Source organism: Chiloscyllium plagiosum, unplaced genomic scaffold, assembly GCF_037043375.1.
Source record: "Chiloscyllium plagiosum isolate Xiang-an unplaced genomic scaffold, Cpla_swu_hap1 HiC_scaffold_6, whole genome shotgun sequence".
NCBI classification, from domain to species: domain Eukaryota; kingdom Metazoa; phylum Chordata; class Chondrichthyes; order Orectolobiformes; family Hemiscylliidae; genus Chiloscyllium; species Chiloscyllium plagiosum.
In genome coordinates, this window is record NW_028270144.1 from 107,409,475 (window position 1) to 107,425,772 (window position 16,298).

The 16,298-nt window shown below is 38.6% G+C and overlaps 1 protein-coding gene across 1 annotated transcript in view; it reads left to right on the top strand.

Annotated features, from left to right (window-relative positions):
• Nucleotides 1-13,890, top strand: part of LOC122550853 (proteasomal ATPase-associated factor 1-like) — a 47,228-nt gene extending 33,338 nt beyond the window's left edge. The window contains exons 9-12 of the mRNA XM_043692196.2: nucleotides 2,137-2,252; nucleotides 9,763-9,845; nucleotides 11,415-11,497; nucleotides 12,067-13,890. Of these exons, the coding sequence (XP_043548131.2) occupies nucleotides 2,137-2,252; nucleotides 9,763-9,845; nucleotides 11,415-11,497; nucleotides 12,067-12,144 (360 nt within the window). The 3' untranslated portion in view covers nucleotides 12,145-13,890. The remainder of the gene's footprint in view (nucleotides 1-2,136; nucleotides 2,253-9,762; nucleotides 9,846-11,414; nucleotides 11,498-12,066) is intronic.
• The last annotated feature ends 2,408 nt before the right edge of the window (nucleotides 13,891-16,298 follow it).

The following is a 16,298-nucleotide window of genomic DNA, read 5'->3' on the forward strand; positions in this document are numbered from 1 at the left end:
GGCTGGGGCTGTTTACCCCAGGAGCATCGGAGGCTGAGGGGTGACCTTAAATAGGTTTATAAAATCAAGAGGGGCATGAATAGGATAAATAGACAGTGTCTTTTCCCTGAGATGGGGGAGTCCAGAACTAGAGGGCATAGGTTTAGGGTGAGAGGGTAAAGATATAAAAGAGACCTAAAAGGCAACCTTTTCACACAGAGTGCTATGTGTATGGAATGATAAGGTGGGGGGAGGGGAAATTAAGAAACTGGTGAAATCTATGTTAATGCAGTGTGGTTGGAGGGTCCCAAAGCGGAAGATGAGGCATTCTTCCTCCAGGCGTCAGGTGGTTAGTGTGTGCCAATAGAGGAGGCCCAGGACCTGCATGTCTTTGTCGGAGTAGGGGGGCAGTTGAAGTATTCAGCCATGGGTCAGTGGGGTTGGTTGGTGTGAGTGTCCCGGAGATGTTCTCTGAAGCGCTCTGCAAGTAGGCGTCCTGTCTCCCCATTGTAAAGATGACTGCATGGGGAGCAACGGATACAGTAAATGACATGTGGAAGTGCCAGTAAAACTCTGATGGATGTGGAAGGCTCCTTTGGGTCCTTGGACGGAGGTGAGAGGGGAGTGTGGCCACAGATTTTGCAATTCCTGCACTGGCAGGGGAAGGTGCCGGGAGGGGAGGGTGGATTGGTGGGGGACATGGACCTGACAAGAGAGTCGGGGAGGGAATGGGCTTCTTGGAAAGTGGATAGGGCTGGGAAGGAAAATATATCTCTGGTGGTGGGGTCCATTTGTAGGTGGCAGCAATGGCGGAGGATGTGTAATAACATCTCTGAACATGTTGATTAGAAAACATTTTTGAGCCTTAAAGAGATATTTAATTCGAACTCTGACAACCTAATTCACTACAGTCAATTTGTCCCTCATATCTTCAATTTCTTTTGTATAGATTTAAGATCATAATTTATGATTATTACATTTGGAAGTGATTTGTTCAATGTTCTATCATCTTATGATCAGTATTCCCAAAGGTTCCTTTACAGCACGATTATTAATTCATCCTTTTTCATTGCCCAATACTAGATAGAAGCTTTCAAAATTATGTAATATTTTGATATAGCAAATAAAAAGCAACTGTTTCCATAAGAAAGGTCCATACCCAGAATACACAGGTTGGTAGAATTAATAGAACTGAGATGAAGAGTTTTTTTAAACCAAGGTTTTGATCAGGAATGCAATGCCTGAAAGGGAGCTGGAAAATGATCCATTAATCATTTTCAAAAGGGAGTTGATAAATGCTTTTAAGGGACACATTTGCAGGGCTACTGCGTAAAAGGGCAGGCAGGTGGGTCAACTTAGCCCTTTATAAGAGCCAGAACAAGTGGTATTGCTGCATTGTTTTATGGTTCTTGGACTGAGCAGAAATCAATATAATGATAGTAGTTCACATAAAAGTAAAACACGTTATGAAAATAGCACAAATATTTCAGTGAGATAGGGAACAAAAAAATAGTTCAAATAAATATAACTCTTAATGCAAATACCAAAGTACTATACAAACAAAACATTCAGTGCAAGAATGAAGGCTCCTTTCCTCCATTATTCTGTACTGAAACTGTTTTGATACATTCATGCTTCGCATATTGATTTCCAATAAAAGAAACTTGTAGGAATGTATGCCTTAAAATATTTTAGTGTTTACGTCAATATTTAAGATCATATCAAGACCACTATAATGCATGTAGTTAGATATGAATGCTGAATGCCAATTTATGTTGTGATTTAATATCGTTTAATCTGGTGGGTTGTGTCATGAGTTCTCCTGAGGGAAATTAAATATGTTTGGCAGCTTGAGCTGCAATCTTGTATTTGTCTCTAAGCAGTTCTTTTTGTCAGGGAATGTGACAGGAATTAAAAATGATGACATTACTTTTTGCAAAAGGAAAGAAGGACTGATAAAACAAAAAAAAAATCTGTATGCAGAGGCATTGCTTTGAGGTTGAAATTAGCTTTGTTTTGAGGAATGTGGAGTGCAATCATAGTGTCTCTTGATATCTTTTTAAATCTAGAAATGCCATCAAATACCTCAAAGCCCTAACACATTCAGTCTAAAAACAACAGATATATCTGACATATTTCTGTATTGTGAATTTTCAGATATTTATGTTTGAGGGATCCGATGCTTTCAACTGTTGTACATTCCTTTCAAGTACATATATCCTTGCAGGAACACAGGATGGTAACATTTATCAGCTGGATGTTCGCAACACAAAGTAAGTATACTGTGTGGTAATACCCTAAGTCAACTTGGTGATTAGCTTGGATGTTCAGTTCTTTTTGTGATTATGTTGTCCCACTTTTACAAAATCTTTTAAAAGCACAGATTGGTAAATGGTAGAAAGCGGTGTTTTACATGGATCGTTGCTAGAACAATTGTTCACTGTTCGCATAAAAGATTTGCATTTAGGAATCAAAGGTACAATTTCAGGATGACACCAGGTTGGGGTGCAGTTAATATAAAAGAGGATGGTGAAAAAAGTGGAATTCACTGTGAAAGGGGATGATTGAAATGAGTAGTTCTTGAGTTGAGGGGAAGGTAGATTAATACCAGGGGATAAAGGTCTCTAGACTCGCTGTTGTTAGATGAAGGGTGTGAGGAGATTTGTGTGGAGCATAAACACTTGCCTGTTAGACCAAATGGTTTGTTTATAAGTTATATCATTAAGTTGTAGATACTTAATGATATTTTGTAACTAGTTGATGGCACTACTCAAGAAAAACATGCTTATTCTTTTCACTTAAATTTAGCAAATATCTTTAAATTTGGTTTTTAGCTAGTGAAAATCATATGGCGAATTGGAGAAAATTCCTTTGAAGTTTTAGTATTTAAATAGGTTTTAATTTGTATTTTCCATCTATGCCTTAGCTGTTCTATAATTCATTGGAAAATGCCTTGGTTATGGGCTGGGTCACATGACCTCAACATGACATTTTGATTGTACACTATAGTATTTAAGCAGCATATCATTATATGTATTCATAACTATTATTGCAGATTGTTATCAGATTGCAAAAGTGTCCTTATCTCACAAACATATTTCTAAGTAGAAGCAAGAAGAAAGTTTATTCGACCAGATCAGCCTAGTTAAGTGATGTGTGAGAGTCTTTAAGAGAATAAAGAGGTTCAGCTAGGGAGCTCAAAAGAGTGGCACTGAAAGCACTGAATGCTGTGCTGCTAATGGTGGGATCTGTTTATAAATATGCTGGAGGTGTGTGGGTGGTGATAGGGTGACCATAATTGGGCAAATATCAGAATTTCAAATGGGCAATGCTGGAGACATAGGGACCATTTTACCTAAGCAAGGATAATTAAGTGAATGTTGATCAGAATGTCTGCAAAAAAAAGATCAAGTGAAAAAGACACTCAGTAGGATCTACACAACAGACAGCTTGAAGATGGAGTTTTTGAATAAGTAGAAGTAAGTGGTCTTACATTTGGAAGTAGAGTTTGGAGTTAGGCTAGGGTTGAACAGAATGGAAAGAATTTCACTTGTGGGCACCAAGGTTTAAGGCTCTGTTCTCGCAGATACTGAACTGGAGAACATTGTAACAGATTGGATCTTTGGGAGATTGTATAGAGTTAGCATACTATTTGCATACACATGAATACTGACTGTATGCTGCTGCTGCTGATGCTGCAGAACAATGTGTAGATAAAGAAGACAATGCCGAAGATAGATTTTCGGATATTATTTGAAGGAGAGCAAAACAGCGATTGCTGGGGCCATCTTCAAATGGGTGTGAATTAAATCATGCAAGGGCAGTTCCATGGAATTGGACAACAAAGATTGAGGAAGGATAGAGTCATCAACTGTAATAGGTACTGCAAAGAATAGGAACAAAGTTATAACTCATCGTCCGAGAAGTCATTCATGTCATTTGGTTAGGACTGTTGTGGTGTTGAAAAGGGTGAAGGCATTTTGTGAAGTTCAGGGTTCTGAGTGGTAGATATGGTACTGGGAGGAGGTTCTTGAAAAGGGAAGGGCAATTGGGGATTGGTTGAATGTCAAGTAAGTTTTTTTTTAAGGAAGCTAACTACTACTTTATGAATAGTGGAATAGTTTGTGAGGGAACAGAACCATCAATTATTGTCAGAAAGGATTTGGTAGTGCGGTTGGGGAGTGGTTAATCAAGATTGGCAGGGGATGAGAGCCTGCGAGGGAGTTCAGTTCAGAGGGAAGCAGAACTGGTGACAAAAAGTAGAACATTTGTGAACAAAGTTAGAAGATAGATGAAAGGAAGGCAGACATCAAATACAACCAGAATGCAGAATAATAGAATAAAAAACAAATTTAAAGGCACTCTGTTTGAACGCATGTAGAATTAACGAGGTATATGATTTTAAGGATCAGACAAGGTAAATGGATATGATTTAGTTACCGTTATTTGGACATAGTTAAATAGAGACCCGGACTGGCTGCTGATTATTTAGCGATACTAGTTATTTAGGATGGAAAGGATTGGGTGGGGGTTAAAAGGATAGCCTTGCTAATAAGGATGAAGTCATCAATTGGTGAAAAAGGATCTTGGAGTAAAGGGTCAAGAAAAAGAATCAGTTTGGGTGGAGCTAAACAACAGCAAAGGGGAAAAAAATTGGTGGGAGTTATTTACAGGTCACCAAACTGCAAGGGTAATGTTATACACAATCATGTAACACGGGTAATGTAATAATAGATGAGATATATGTAGATTGGACAAACTTAATCAGTGCTAATGCTTTGGAAAGTAAATACCTAGTCTGTGTATGAAATGGATTTCTAAAGCACTAGATTGAGGAATCGGCTAGGAAGCAAGCTATTTTAACTATAATAGTATGTAATGAGAAAGGGCTAATTAATAACTTATGCTGTATAGAAATCTTTGGGGAACAGAGATCATAATGTGTCACAGTTTTCTTTTTAGTTTGAAAATGATATAATTCATTTCAATCTGAGAAATTGGAAATATTTAAGGGGCACATTGGTTATGGTGGATTGGAAAAATACAAGAAAGAATTTGACAATAGACAGCTAATGTCTAGTGTTTAACGTATTTTATGGTCCATAACAATTACGTACCCTTCTAAAATGCTAAAACCCAACAGGAAAGGAGATTCAGCCATTGCTAACAAGAGAAGTTAAAGATTGTAATACATCAAACAAAGGAGCTTACAAGCATGCCGGAAAGAATAGGTAAGTTTGAGGATTGGGAGCAATTTAGAATCCAGCAAGAGATGACAGAGAAACTGATAAAGGAAAAAGAGAATACGACATAAAAGCTAGCGAGCAACATAAAAGCTGATTCTAAAAGTTTACTTTTGTATTTTAAAAGGAAAAGATGTGGGCAGTGCGGTGGCGTAGTGGTTAGTACTGATGTCTCTCAACACCAGGGGAACCCGGTTCGATTCCAACCTTGGAAGACTATGTGGAGTTTCTCCCTGGGTCTACGTAGCATTCCTCCCAAAGTCCATAGATGTGCAGGTTTGGCAACACTAAAAATTGCCCATAATGTGCAGGTTTGATGGATTAACTGTGGTTAAAAACCCCATGTTGTGATGGGTGGTTTGGGTCTAGGTGGAAAGGGAACAGGAATAAATCTTTGGTGGATTAGTGCAGACTTGATAGGCTGAATGGCCTCTTTCTACATTGTAAGGATGCTAAGATTAGCAATGACAGTGATGGTCCATTACAGTTGGAGACAGGAGCATTTACAATGAAAAAGAGAGGAATGGTGAAAAAAATGAAACAATTACTTTATTTGCTTTCATGGAAGAAAACAAAAGAACAAATGAGACGTATAGCACAGGAACAGGCCCTTCAGCCCTCCAAGCCTGTGTCAATCATTATGCCCTAACTTAATGAAAAAAACAAACCTTCTGCTCTTATTCAGTCCATATCCCTTTATTCCCTCCCTATTCATGTAACCATCAAGATGCCTCTTAAATATCGCCAAACATGCCTGCTTCCACCACCTATTCTGGCAGTGTATTCCAGGCTCCTCCTATTCTCTGTGTGAAAAACTTCCCTCTCACATCTCCCTTAAATTCCACCCCCCCCCCCCCCACCTTGAACCTATGCCCCCTTGTAATTGAAACTTTAACCCTGGGGAAAAGCCTCTGTCTATACACTCCATCTGTGCCTCTCATAATTTTGTAGACCTCTATCAGGTCTCCTCTCAGTCTTTCCAGTGAAAACAATCCTAGTCTTTTTACCCTTCCTCATAGCCAATGCCCTCGAGACCAGGCAACATGCTGATTGATTAACCTTCTCTACACACTCTGTAAAGCTTTCACATCCTTCTGGTAGTGTGGTGACCAAAACTGCGCACAATACCCCAATGTGGCCTAGCAAGGGTTTTATATAGCTGTAGCATGGTTTGCCAACTCTTACGCTCCATGCCCTCGCCGATGAAGGCAAGCAGGCCATGTATACCTTAATCACCATGGCAACCTATGGTGATTGGGGACCTGCATGCCCAGATCTGACTATATGTTAATGTTACTAAGAGTTCTGCCATTTACTGTATAATTCATGTCTAAATGTGATCCTCCAAAATTCATCACCTCACGTTTGTCTGGATTAAATTCCATCTGCCATTTCTGTGCCTAAGTTGCCAGTCTATCCACATCATGTTGTTTCCTTTCACAGTCTTTGCCACTATTGGCAACTCCACCAATCTTTGTCATTTGTAAATTTACTAATCAGACCACCCACATTTTTCCTCCTGATTATTTATATTTGCTACAAACAACAGAGGACCTAAGACTGATCTCTGTGGAGCACCATTAGTTACCGGTCTCCGTGCTGAAAAACACCCTTCCACTGCTACTCTGTGTCTTCTACCACCAAGCTAGTTTTGTATCCATTTTGCCAGCCCACCCCGAAGATTGGTGAGATATGACCTTACCAGTACAAAACCATGCTACCTGTCAGTACCTAGTCCATTTTCTTCCAAATGTGCATATATCTTGTCCTTCAGTTTCTTCTCCAAGAGTTTCCCCACCACAGATGTCATACTCACTGGCGTTCTGATTTCATGAATTATCCCTGCTTCCTTTCTTAAATAAGGGAATAACATTGGCTGATCTCCAGCCCTCTGGAACCTCACCTGTGGTCAAAGATATCTGCTAATGCCCCAGCTATTTTTTCCCTTGCCTCTCGCAGTAAGATGGAATAGATCCCATCTAGCCCTGGGGAATTATCTACCTTAATGCAATTTAGGACATCCAAAACTTAATTGTAGATTTGACCTCAAATAACTGCTTCCAATCCACATTCCCCAGTTCCCATCTAATTTAGATGTAATTGGCCCTTAACAAATTAAGCACCCTTACCTGAGGGCCACTCTTGTCCCTGGCTACATGAAATCTTATGGAGTTATGGTCGCTTAACCCACAGTGCTCTCCTACTGAAACATTGATCACTTGGATAGAAGGTATGAAAAATTGGGAAGGCAATGGCTTAGTGGTATTATCACTAGATTGTTAATCCAGAGACCCAGATAAAGTTCTGGGAACCCAGGTTCAAATCTCACCAAGGCAGATGGTGGAATTTGAATTGAAGAACAACATCAGAATTAGGAGTGTAATGATGACCATGAGTCATTTTCGATTGTTGTAAATACCTGTCTGTTTCACTAATGCCCTTTACGGGAGGAAACTGCTGTCCTTTTCTTGTCTCTTCTACATGTGACTCCAGACTTGAGCAATGTGGTTGCTTCTTCGCTGCCCTCTAGGCAATCAGAGATGGACAATCAATACTGTTTTGTGATTTTAGAGAAGGTTTGTAGCTCAGGTTATAAGTTTGCTCACTGAGCTGGTAGGTTTGTTCTCTGATATTTCGTCACCATGCTAGGTAACATCATCAGTGAGCCTCCGGTGAAGTGCTAGTGTTCTTTCTGTTTGTATCCTGGTCTGTTAAAGTGAGTGATATATCATTTCCGGCTCTTTCTCTCAGAGATTGGTAACTTTGGTCCAAATCGATGTGTTTATTGACTGAGTTTCTATTTGAATGCCAGGCCTCTAAGAATTCCCATGCATGTCTCTGTTTAGCCTGTCCTATGATGGATGTGTTGTCCTTGTCAAATTGGTGTCTTTTTTCGTCAGTGTGTAAGGATCAATACCAGCTTAGCCAAAGATGCCCTCATCCTCTGAATGAATTAAGAAAAAACCCAAAAATGCTATGGAACCAAGGGACATATGAAAATGAGGGACTGAAAGAAATTATTATTAACAAAGAGATAATAGTAGAAAAATTAATTAGAGCACAGATTGATAAATCTGCTGGACCATATTAGCTGTATCCTGAAGAATGCTGCTTCAGGGATAGTGGATGCATTGGTGACTATCTTTCAAAATTCTGTTGATTCTAGATAGGCTCCAGCAGACTGTAAGTAGTAAATATTACTCCAGTCTTTAAGGATGTAGGGAAAGAGAAAACTGAGAACTGTCGACCTGTTAGTTTAACATCAATAGTCAGAGAACTGTTAGAATGTGTTGTAAAAAAAAATGCTAACTTGACATTTAGAAAATAATTATATGGTTGTGCAGGTTCAATGTGGATTTTTGAAAGAGAAATTGTGCTGGACAAATCTGTTGAAAGCTTTTTGGGTATGTCATAGGATAGATAAAAAAAAAAGAACCAGTGGATGTGGAGAATATGGGTTTTCCGAAGGCTTGGGGATAATATACTGTTTAGGATTGAGAATTGGTTAACTGACATAAAGCAGTGTATTTCTGCCCATTCACTTAACCCACTCATTTCCACCTCGTTTTCTCTCATCAAGTTTGGAAGTATTACATTTGGCCCCCCGATTCAGATAATTTAAACACAAGGTGAACAGCTTTGATTCAAGCACTGATTCTTGTACCCTACCTGCCTGTCATTCTGCCATTGATCCAGTTATTCCAACACTCTGCTTTATATACCAAAATAAATAACAAAGACAGAGTAGTTCTTCATGTTGAGAGGCTGGGCAGTGTTAATGTCCAAAAGAACCTGGGTGTCTTCCTTCATGAGTCACAGCTACAGCATGCCGTTAGAAAAGCACATGGTATATTTGCCTTGATTGCAAGGGGATTTGAGCATAGGAGCAAAGCTAGCTTCCTGCAATTACAGAGCCTTGGTGAGACTGCAGCTGTATTGTGCACAGATTATCTAAGGAAGGATTACTTACCATAGAATGAATGCAGTGAGGTTGACCAGATTAATTCTGGAATTGTGGGATTGTTTTATGAAGCTAGTTTGGGTAAACTGAGCTTGTATTCTGAGAAGTTTAAAATAATTAGATCAACTCATTGAAACTTACAAAATTCTTAGAAAGCAAGGGGCAGGCCATTTAAGACCGAGATGAGGAGGAATTTCTTAACTGAAGCTGGTGAATCTTTGAGCTTCTGCAATCCTCTGGGATAGAAAATTCCAATCACTGCGCATGTTCAAGACAAAAAAAAGTTTCTAGATACTAATAATTTCAAGGGAAATGGGAATACCAATGGAAATTGGTATAGAAGTAAGTTATTAGGCATAATCTGTTTAAATCTCAGAGCAGGCTGGAGGGTCAAATGGTCATCTGCTCCTATTTCCTGCATTCCTAAGTGGAGTTGAGTGGTTGAGAATTGAATGCCATAACTTTACATTAGATAGAAAATTGTGCTTACTAGAAAAGCCTCCTGTGCCACAATCTCCTGGAGTGTGTGTTTATATTTTACAAAGGTAGATTTAGCTCACTTTGTTTTTTTGCCTTCAGAACCCCTCTACAGTTGATCCATCGTTCAGGATCCCCAGTGCTTTCTTTGTTGCCCTGTAAAGAAGGCTTTATAGCCAGCCATGGTAAGATAGCATTTGTTTCTCAATTTCCATCTGTTCAGTACACATGCAAAAAGTCAATACAAGAAACATGCTCCATATTAAGAAATGTGATCATATTAGAATATATCCGAGTTAAATATTGAAAAACAGTCTCAACTGGAAATACGTCAGTCATTTTGTCTCTTACAAAAATAAATAAACTTTTAGGTATAGAAACCTATTCCATAACCTATACAGAATATAATAATTTGATCCATTTCCATCTACGTCTACCTTATTCTCCACTATCAACAGTTCACTTTCCTTAACCTCTATTCAACCATCCCACCCTTAGCTCTAGTTGAAGTACTTGATTGCTTGTAGCCGTCTTGAAACTGACTTTAACCTAAGGTAGTTGTGAGTAAACGACCATTCTGGAAATTATGTTAGACATGCAGCTACTTACTGTTCAAGCTTTCACAATTTTTCTTTCTCCCCTGGCTGGCCTTTTGCAATCTATCCTTTGTAAACTTGAAGAGATCCAAAATTGTACTGCCTATGTCCTTACTTGTGTCAAGTCTCATGCACCTATCACACTCCATTCTCCCTGATCCACACTGGATCGCCTCGCAGTCAGACATAGCTTTGATTTAAAAAAAAATTCTCATCCTCGCTTTCATGGCCCCCCCATGACCCCAATTCTTTCGCATCCCTGATCCGTGACTGAGGAGGCAGAGTTTGTGTTTGATGACTACTTGCTTCATTACCTGCAGATCTGATAGTTTGGATAAGTTGAGTAGCTCAGCTGAAAACTGGCCAAATTCATCCTAAGAAAGTATGCATGTTGACCATAGATAACCAAGAGACCTTTCAGCTCAAAGTCAACTGCCCAGGAAAGCATGAAGAAGACTATGGAAACAAAAAATACAGAAAGTCAATCACCTAGGCGTCATATTTCTGATCACATATTGACTCTTGGTGATAGCTGGTTGTGAGAACAAGAATAAGCTTGTACTTATGTAACAGCCTTTCAGTTGTTCCTTGCTGACACATGGTAACCATGCTTGTGCGTAAACAATGAAGCTGTACCTCCAAATAAGCAGCTACAGAAGCAGTGGGTGAGGTGTGAGAGTAACATTAAAAAAAAATGGTTTCATGCGAACTGGAAGTTAATATATATTAAACATGTAATAATGTGGAACCAAAATAGAAAATGCTGGAAAATCTCAGCAGGTCTGGCAGCATCTGGAAGGAGAGAAAAGAGCTGACGTTTCGAGTCTAACTGACCCTTTGTCAAAGCCCAGCTTTGACAAAGGGTCAGTTAGTCTCGAAATGTCAGCTCTTTTCTCTCCTTACAGATGCAGCCAGACCTACTGAGATTTTTCAGCATTTTCTCTTTTGGTTTCAGATTCCAGCATCCGCAGTAATTTGCTTTTATTATGTAATAATGTGGTTTCTTTATTGGAGCATGGTCAAAGTAGCTGAACCTCCAGGAGGTCTGGATTCAAGTGCCACCTACTCCACAGCTGTGTCATAACAACTCTGAAACGGTGATCAGAAATTATCCAACCAGCAGCCAAACCTTCAAATCTATCTCACTTACTGTTTCAGGTGATGGAAGTTGTTACATCATTCAACAGGATCAGGATTATGTAATAGAATTTTCTGGGCCTGACTGTGACCCCATTTACAAGGTAAGCAAAACAATAATGCTTCATATTTCTATAAATCATGTTTGGTTATCTCAAATATGAGCATTAGAAATTTGGTGTGTAATTTTTCTCAGAGGTTTTAGCTTTTAACTATAAGCAATTGGAAATTCAAACCTCTACTTGTCAGTAACATATTAAACACATCATTTTATATCCAGTATTAAATATGGCAAGTTGCCTCAATTTATGAAAGTACAGAATTTAATTTTGTAAAATATTAATTCAAATTACAATGTGTGGTTTGGGCTTTCATTTAATCCTTGGGGTGACAAGAGCATGGATTTGTGACTTTTTAAAAATATCTGTTTTCAGTTTCTGAATAATTGGATATCAAAATAATTATTTTTGAGTTGAAATTGAGTTGTGAATGTTAAAGATTTTAGTAGAATATATCTAATAACTTAGCACCTGCATATTCTGTTTTTGTTCCTGTTACCAATCTTGGGAATTGTCATTGTTCACCACTTCAGGGATGCCTCTCTGCACAGTACATTTTGACAAATCTTATATTGTTTAATATACTTATTTTTCTAAACATTCTTGTATTTCAGGTAGTTCTGTGGGAGAAGTTTGCCTACACTTGCTCCAGAGATAGCATTGTGAGGAAGTACCAACTGCTGAATTTCTGAACTCTATTATATTGTTCATAAGGAGGGCACTTCAGATAAAGAACTTGAAGCTTAACCTGTTAAATACCATCGTTAAAAGTGCAAAACAATAACATTTAAGCCTTGTGACTGCAGACCAACATGCAGGTCCTGGGAATTGCTATCCGGTATGTATTAGACTCATTAGCATGTACAAGGGGATGAATTCCACAAAAGTTGTTAAATTAAGTACTGCTTTGTAATAATTGCATTATGTCGGTCATTATGAATATTTTTATAAACATGATGGTTTTAAAAAAGTACCATTTTGGAACTACTCAGATCAGGCTGCATCGATGTAGAAAGAAATAAAGTTAATGCTTCAAGTGAATGACCATTCAATATAACTGAGAAAAGTTAGATATGTCAATGCATTTTAAACAAGATGTGGGTGAGACAACATGAAAACAATGTCTGTGAAGGCAGAGGACAAGCAAGATTGAATGATGAGTTTGGTCCTACAAGCAACAATAGCAAATGTGCTATTTCTGAATATGAAAATAAGAGAAAAGCCAAAACATGTAAAGAAGAGTGAACTAAATCGGAGAACACAGTTTATGGTCTGAAATTATAGAACTCATTATCAAGTTCAGAAGGCTACACAGTGCCTCGTTGAAAGATGAAATGCTGTTCCTGAAGCTTCCATTGAGCTTCTCTGGAACAGTGCAGTAGTCAGTGTAAGAGCAAGGTGGAGAATTAAAATGACTGGTTACATGAAGCCCAGTGTTTTGCTTGTGGGCTGGCCATAGGTGTTCCACAAACTAATCATCCACTCTGTTTGATCTTCCCAGTTTAGAGAAGATCACTCTGAGCAGCGAATGTAGTAGACTAAATTGATACAACATTATCAAATGCAATCATTACTTCACCTGGGAGGAGTATTTGGTCTTTTGGTGAGAAGAGAAGTAAAAATGTTGTGACTTCTCTGTTATTACATGGAGCAGTGCGATGGGAAGGGGCTGGATGGTTTGAAGAGTGAATAACAGCACTACAGAGAGAGCAGCCCTTTGTTTCCCAAGCTGTTTTATTCCATTTTTGTTGTATGTTTTGCTTTTACTTTTATTTTTGCTTTCAGACCTACTCTAGGCCCACCTCTTGTTTAGACGAAAGTGGGTACTGCAGATGCTGGCAATTAGAGTGGTGCTGGAGAAGCACAGCAGCTCAAGTAGCATCCGAGGAGCAGGAAAATCGATGTTTCGGGCAAAAGCTCACCTATTGTTTACTTTCTACCTCAATTTTCCATTTAACCCTGTAACCCCATTAACTCTTCTGTCATTTCTGCTTCTCCAACCTTCTACTGCATCATGGACATTTTTCTCTTTGTCCTAGCCACACCTTGCTCAAAATATATTAAATGTCTAACTCTCCCAGTTCTGATTGAATGTCATTGACCTGAAATATTAGAACGTAAGAATTAGGAGCAGGAGTAGGCCGTCCGGCCCTTCGAGCCTGCTCCACCATTCGATAAGATCACGGCTAACCTTTTCGTGGACTCAGCTCCACTTAATTGTGTTCACTATGTTTCACTCTCCATAGATCCAGCTTACCCTACTGAGCATTCCTAGTATTTTGTGTTTTTATTTCAGATTTCTAGAGATCATACTATTCTGCTCTTTGGTGGTAAAAATTACAGTGTGTTCTCCATTCTTTTAAATTGTGTGTGGCAATAATAGAGCTTAGTCCACAGAATTGAGCAATCATTACTGAGAAAATAAAAGTTGTTCTGCAGTTCTGTTTTGGCTCTTTCTAAAAAATGTAATACTTATAGCCATATTGCAGAGCTAAGTTGGCTCAGAATCAATATTGGTAAGATATGTTTCTCAGTATTTTTTTACTTTTTCTTTTGTAATTATGTCTTCCATCAAATTTCATTGTCTTGGGTGGAAATTTAATTTGGTTTTCTTGATGAGCACCTATGAAGGCATGACTTGTAGGCAGCAGAAACTTCTGTTACACCAGTCTATTTATGTGGACCAATGAAAACACGTGAGCTGTACTATGTGCTCGATAACTACCTACAGCAAGTAATAATTATATTGAGCCTTTTACAAAGCCCCTGTCTGCTAGGTGTGACTAAATAAATACATTTGCATATATCTGTGTGGACTTCTGAGGTAACATCAAAAAATATGGATCACCGTTTGTGTTATTGTTGAACTTACATTATTGTACATCAGTTTATTGTATTCATTCATGGGATGTGGATTTCCCTTACTGGGCCAGCATTTATTGCCCATCCCTTGTTGCCCTTGGAAAGGTGATGGTGGACTGTCTTCTGGAACTGCTGCAAACTGTTTGGTGTAGCAACACCCATGATGCTGTTTGTGATGATTTTGACTCGACAGTAATATATTTCCAAGTCAGGATGGTGAGTTTGGATAGAAACTTACAGGTTATGGTGTTCCTATGTATTTGCTGCCATTGTCCTAGTTTGTAGTGGTTGCAGGTTTGCAAGTGCTGTCTAAGGAACTTCTGCAGTGTATCTTGTAGATGATCACGGCTACTCAGTGTCAATGATGGAGGGATTGAATGTTTATAGATGTGCCAGTCAAACAGACTGCTTTGACCTGGATGGTGTCAAATTTCTTGAATGTTATTGGGGCTACACTCGTCAAGGCAAGTGTGGACTATTCCATCATACTGCTGAATTCTGCCTTGTCGGTGGTGGACAAAGTTTAAAAAATCTCACAACACCAGGTTATAGTCCAACAGGTTTATTTGAAAGTACAAGCTTTCAGACCGCTGCTCCTTTGTCAGGTAGCTAATGGAGCAGGATCATAAGACACAGGATTTATAGCAAAAGATCATAGTGTCATACAACTGATGCGATATATTGAACAAACCTCCTTTTAAATTGGATTGCAGGTTTCAATTCATTAATATGCAAATCCCAAAACTACTTTCAAGCCACATTGTCAAGATAACTTAAGGTTTATAACTTAAAGTCCTTGAGTGACCACAAGGTCTTATTATTTAGAAGTTGTTACTTATGGAGTAGACTAAAACTGTGTTTCACCATTTTGAGGACCTGCATAATTTGGGTTTTCTCCAGTAGAAATAGGTCCAAATCAGTTAGTTTTCTTGAATATTGGAATCATTCTTCATGCTCCATTCTGGTTCGTTCTTATATCTTTTTGAAGACAAGGTGTCAAGAATACTACACTGACATTGACTTACGAATTTCAATCTTTAAAACAGAAGATGGTTAGAAATAAAAAAGGTTATTATTATGTTCCAAACCATACTTTTGCTGATTATATAAATTCATTGGTTGATAATCCAATGCAATTCTACTGTAGCAGTTGCCCATCTATAATACAGATATTGCATACCTTCTGTTGCTATGTTTTGACATATCTACTATTTTGAAAAAAATGTGTAAACAAAAGTACAGCAATCAAAACATTCCATGACAATCTTTTAAAATAAATCAAATTTATAGCCTCATTGAAAATTCATCATTTTGATCTCCAGCCTGTTGTACTGCCACCTCAGATATGCAGGAGCCACCTGTATCTCAAATGACTCAGCTTTAATAGAGTGTATAATTCAGTCTCATCCTGATAATTGATCTCAAGTAAAACATATACATCTCAGTGATGGTAGGCGTGGAGAGGAAAACACTAAGCAAGAAGAGAAAATTTTGTTGTGGGATGAAAAAGCAAAACATTGAGTACTTGTTACAATTTGAAATAGTTCTGTATGCTTTATTGGCCTTGTGGCAAAAATGCTGCTTTTGTGAGTTGGCCTATGCCTCCAGTGAACTGAAACTTACCGGTAATTTTATCTGTGTGGTGAATAGGATGCAATGTACCTCTGGACTAACAATATGCCTTTTTAATCAATGTGTTCTCTTGAAAATAACATTATATGCTCTCAAGTAACAAATTCTTTATTTAAAGCCAAAGTCATTGTGACCTTGATAGCAATACACTTAACTGTATGATATAAGCGGCACGGTGGCACAGTGGTTAGCACTGCTGCCTCACAGCACCAGAGACCCGGGTTCAATTCCCGTCTCAGGCGACTCTGAGAGTTTGCACATTCTCCCTGTGTCTGCGTGGGTTTCCTCCGGGTGCTCCGGTTTCCTCCCACAATCCAAAAATATGCAGGTTAGGTGAATTGGCCATACTAAA